This window comes from Colobus angolensis, unplaced genomic scaffold (genome assembly GCF_000951035.1).
Source record: "Colobus angolensis palliatus isolate OR3802 unplaced genomic scaffold, Cang.pa_1.0 Scaffold88, whole genome shotgun sequence".
NCBI lineage: Eukaryota > Metazoa > Chordata > Mammalia > Primates > Cercopithecidae > Colobus > Colobus angolensis.
Genome location: NW_012122709.1, coordinates 6,426,279 through 6,431,080, shown reverse-complemented (window position 1 = coordinate 6,431,080; position 4,802 = coordinate 6,426,279). Strand labels below are relative to the sequence as shown.

The 4,802-nt window shown below is 42.6% G+C and overlaps 1 protein-coding gene across 1 annotated transcript; it reads right to left on the bottom strand.

Annotated features, from left to right (window-relative positions):
- Positions 1 to 435: 435 nt before the first annotated feature.
- Positions 436 to 1,527, bottom strand: LOC105503797 (olfactory receptor 10G2-like). Its single transcript, XM_011930914.1, is given in 2 exon segments — positions 436 to 1,366; positions 1,369 to 1,527. Coding segments are annotated over 2 exon segments (942 nt in total). The 5' UTR covers positions 1,436 to 1,527; the 3' UTR covers positions 436 to 491.
- Between the last annotated feature and the right edge of the window lie 3,275 nt (positions 1,528 to 4,802).

Here is a 4,802-nt window from a genome sequence, read left to right as displayed (position 1 = left end):
GAGGATGAGGGACAGGAAAAAAAAACACGAGTAGTCCAGAATTTTCAAGTTCAAGTGCTTGGAAATATTCATGCCATGCACAAGCAAAGAAAGGGAATTTAGAGAGGTCTAGGATTAGGAGCAAAGACAATGAAAAAAGGTGTTATGGAGCCCCCTTTTTACTTTTTTCATATTTTCTGGCATGATATACCTTCTAAGACACTGACACATTCTCAACCTAGTCAACCTTTGGTAAGGCATTTTCTCATCTCACAAGATAGTCAGAGGTGATAGAAGTAATGTATCCATTTATTTCTAAAAGATTATGTAAAACAACTTGAACCAGGTTAATTAGTAGAAAAGATTTTGGGTCGAAAGAATTCAGAATTTTCTGCCAAAGGAAATGCAAGTAAATTCACTTTAAATCATTAGCAATTTATTGGGCATTTGTCACATGCAGCAGTAGCTGAACAGAGTGGCAGTGATGATGATGCAGGTGTAGTTACTTATTTTCATTCAGTCCCTCGACCTGCTGTCATCCTCTTCAGGGCAGACTTCACTTCCTGGTTCCTCAGTGTGTAGATGAGGGGGTTCAGGAATGGAGTGACAACAGTGTAAAACACAGCCACTGCCCCATCCAGGGGGCTCTTGGAGCCAGCCCTAAGGTAGATGAAAATAGAGGGAACATAGTAGACTGTGACCACAGTTAGGTGGGAGCCACAGGTGGAGAAGGCCTGGCGCCTCCCATCAGCGGTGTGTATCTTCAGGATGGCATGGACTATGTTGACATAGGAAAGCAGAATTAACATGAAGCAACTGGCGGCCACTACTCCGATGTCCACAGAGGTCACAAGCTCATTGACAGTTGTGTCAGCACAGGCCAGTCTCAATACTGCAGGGATGTCACAGATAAAGTAATCTACCTGATTGGGCCCACAATAGGGCAAGCGGAAGGTCAGGGTGGCCTGGATAGACCCATGAATGGAGCCGGTGACCCAAGCTCCAGCCACAAGGACTGTGCATAACCTCCCATTCATGAGCACTGGGTAGCACAGGGGCTGACATATTGCCAGGTACCTGTCATAGGCCATCAAGGTGTAGAGGAAGCACTGGGTGCTGCCCAGGAAGTGAAAGAAATACAGTTGAGCCACACAGCCACCAAACGGGATAGTCTTGCTGGCAGGAGTGAAGTTTAAAATAATTCGAGGAACGATGACTGAGGAGAGCCACATGTCCAGGAATGAGAGCACTCCCAGAAGAATGTACATGGGGCGTGCATGGAGCTTCGGGTCAGCCCACACAGTGAGCAGAATGAGCAGGTTCCCCAGCTGAGTGAGGATGTAAATGATGAAGAAGACCAGGAAGAGGAGGCTTCTTAGATTCGGGGGTGAGACAAGCCCAGGAGAATGAAATCTGTCACCACAGTGTCCAGCGATGTGTTTTTGGTCTTTCCCATGTCTTTCTGTAGTCTGCTAAGATGAATGGTGAAGTTTGACAAGAGAAACACGGCACAATGATGTTGTAAGTGAATGCTTTTGTCGGATGATTGATACCTAGGAATTATGAGATAAACAAGATAGTGTTAAATTGTTTTTTAAAAGAGGAGATGGTGTCACCATTAGTTATTTAGGTTACTTAATAGGAGAAGCCCTCCAGAGCCTGGTTAGTTTCCTAGATGGGAGGAAACTCTTGTCCATTGAGAGATACTGAGAGGCAGGATTTGCCAGATGAAGGAAGAGGGATACATGAGAGTGACAGAGAAGTACGGAAAACTCCAACCAAAAAGTGAGTTCACCAAGGAGGGGCTAAGGTTGACACAGAGAAGTGTGGAACAAACACCCTACAATGACCACATTGACTTTTTCTTCACCTACTGTCATTGTCCCCTTTGTCCTCAGCTAAAGTCTCATCTCCTCACCATAGCATGCAAAAATATTCCTTATCTGCCCCTTATTCATATCGCTATTGTATTACTTGTAATTCCTTCTTATTGTTGGGATGCATGACACTCCTCAAGGTTCTCACAGTAGCGTGCTCTAACTTGGGACTTAGGCACACACTATCTTTTCCGCTCCCTTCACATAGGTAGTGCCCACTTTTCCTTCAGGATTCAGTTCGGAGTCTTCATCTTCAAGAAGGCTTTCCCGATCCCTGAGGGCAATGCTTATACTTTTCAGAGCATGTACATTATGTTGCATTGTCTGATTTCTTTTTTTCTCCCTTAGTAGTCATCCCGTCTAGCACACTAAAAGTGATAAATACCATAATTATTTTCTGAATGACTGAGGCAGTTTGAATGGATGTTGCCAAATCCCCCTGACTGAATACATTGTTTCTCTGCTTGATTTTTTTTGTCTGACCCTTGTGCCCACGTGCCTGGGACTTTTAGGTCAAGGGACCATGTCATTCATTATGTAATATGGGTATAATTTCATTATTAAAAAACTCCAAGAAGCATTCATGCCTGTTTTTGCTCCAGGATATCATTTAGATTTATTTTGTTGATTTATGTAGTTCATTGGTTTGGGATTGGATTTTTTTTTTGGTATGAGGTCATGGAGGAATTTTTATTGTTTGTTATAAAATCGTTGATTAATGCAGGACTTGATCTTTAATGTGCTTGTGTGTAATATCTATGTATTGCAGTCTATCAAACAGCAACTCTCTCTAAAGGCCTTTACAGATTTGCAAGTATCTGAACCAGATGATAAAATAGATAGAGGGATGGAATGTGTTTGTTTCACTCTTTTTGTTGAATAGGTTGCTTGATAAAGACTTTTCACTCTATGCATGGTTTGAGATGCATTTATCTTTCATTTAACTACAAAATATCTTTGTAATGCAAATGGCTATTTTCAGAAAGCAATTAAAATGACAAGAGATTAATTATAAATAACATGTGAACATTAATAAGTTTAATTATTATAAGTTTCTCTATCAGAAATTCCCCAAGGAGATTTTATCTTAAGTATTCTCTGAAACAACTTAATTCATATGTTAACATTCAAGAATTATTAGTAGTAATAATAATAATATTGAATATATGTGGCTCTTCGAAGTCTGTGGAAAATGTTAAACTTGCCCTTTGCCCACCAAGAATGAAGAAATAACAGACTTTTATTGCCTGAGTTTCAGGAGGACACTGATTTATTCGAAAATGGATGGGAAAACTAAATCTTATTTCTGTGGTTAGAATATAGAGAAAAGAGGCCGGACACAGTCGCTCTCATGCCTGTAATCCCAGCACTTCAGGAGGCCGAGGCAGGCAGATCACGAGGTGAAGAGATTGAGACCACCCTGGCCAACATGGTGAAATCCCATCTCTACTAAAAATACAAAAAATTAGATGGGTCTGGTGGCGGGCACCTGTAGTCCCAGCTACTTGGGAGGCTCAGGCAGGAGAATCTCTTGAACGCGCGAACCCAGGGGGCGAAGCTTGCAGTGAGCTGAGATTGTGCCACTGCACTCCAGCCTGGGTGACAGAGTGAGACTCTGTCTCTTAAAACAACAACAACAAGAAACAACTAATTATGAGCTAAAGTAATTTTCTTTTATTGTGTGTGTGTGACTGATGCAGTCTTGCTCTGTTGCCCAGGCTAGAGTGCAGTGGCCTGATCTTGGCTCACTGCAACCTCTGCCTCCCAGATTCAAGTGATTATCCTGCCTTAGCCTCCTGAGTAGCTGGGACTACAGGTGCGTGCCACCGTGCCTGGCCAATTTTTGTATTTTTAGTAGAGACGGGGTTTCACCATATTGGCCAGACTGGTCTTGAATTCCTGACCTCATGATCCACCCACCTTGGCCTCCCAAAGTGCTGGGATTATAGGTGTGAGCCACCATGCCTGGCTGAGCTAAAGTAATTTTCTTTGTCGATACAGGAATACAAACTAATATGCTTCTACTTAGGCAAATAATATATTCATGAAATGTTTTATGAAAATCAATTTTTGTATTTAAAATCAGATAGAACTGCACCACTGGGGCAATTATTTGAAGGACTTCCATGATGCATACTTACGTATAGTGATATAGTGAAAAGTTTATCCCTAATTTATCTACTTTGTCAGTCTGACTTTCCCCCTGTTGTTGTGCATAAGTCTGGTTTCATTTCTCCCAGGCTCCCTGTTGAAAGAAAGCTCTTTTTACCCCTCTAGGTTCTGGGTTCCCTGCGTGGGAGGAGGCAGGAAACTGAGATGGGTTATAGCTGGTCGGTTTGAGGACAGGTTACCTTTTCCAGGCAGACTTGGTAAAGAACGGTGGTTTCAGCTTGGTGTTTGGTGTTCAGAGTCTGCAAAGGAAGATAGTTTAGACTTCCAGAAGGTAGATTTTTGGAGAAATATAGAGTGTGTTTACAGAAGGATTGGCATTCTTGGCAAGAGAGGTGAACGGTCTGGGACCACCTTAGAGGAGACAAAAGAAAGACTGGGCGTGGTGGCTCATGCCTGTAATCCCAGCACTTTGGGAATCTGAGGCAGGAGAATTGCTTGAGCCCAGAAGCTTGAGACCAGCCTAGGCAACATAGTGGGACCCTGTCTGTGAAAAAAAATTTTTCAATTAGCCAGGTCTAATGGTGTGCACCTGTAGTCCTAGTTACTCAGGAGGCTGAGACAAGAGGATCACTGGAGCCTGGAAGGTCAAGGCTTCAGTGAGCCATGATGGTGCCACTGTACTCCTTCCTGGGTGACAGATTGAGATCTTGTCTCAAAAAAAAAAAAAAAAAGTTTGGCTAGGCCACATTTGTGTATCGTCTTGTCCCTCTCCCTTATCTTCCAGATTTGTGTCATTTTATTTTAGGTCTGTTCCTCTTTTTTAGCTTTTGAAAC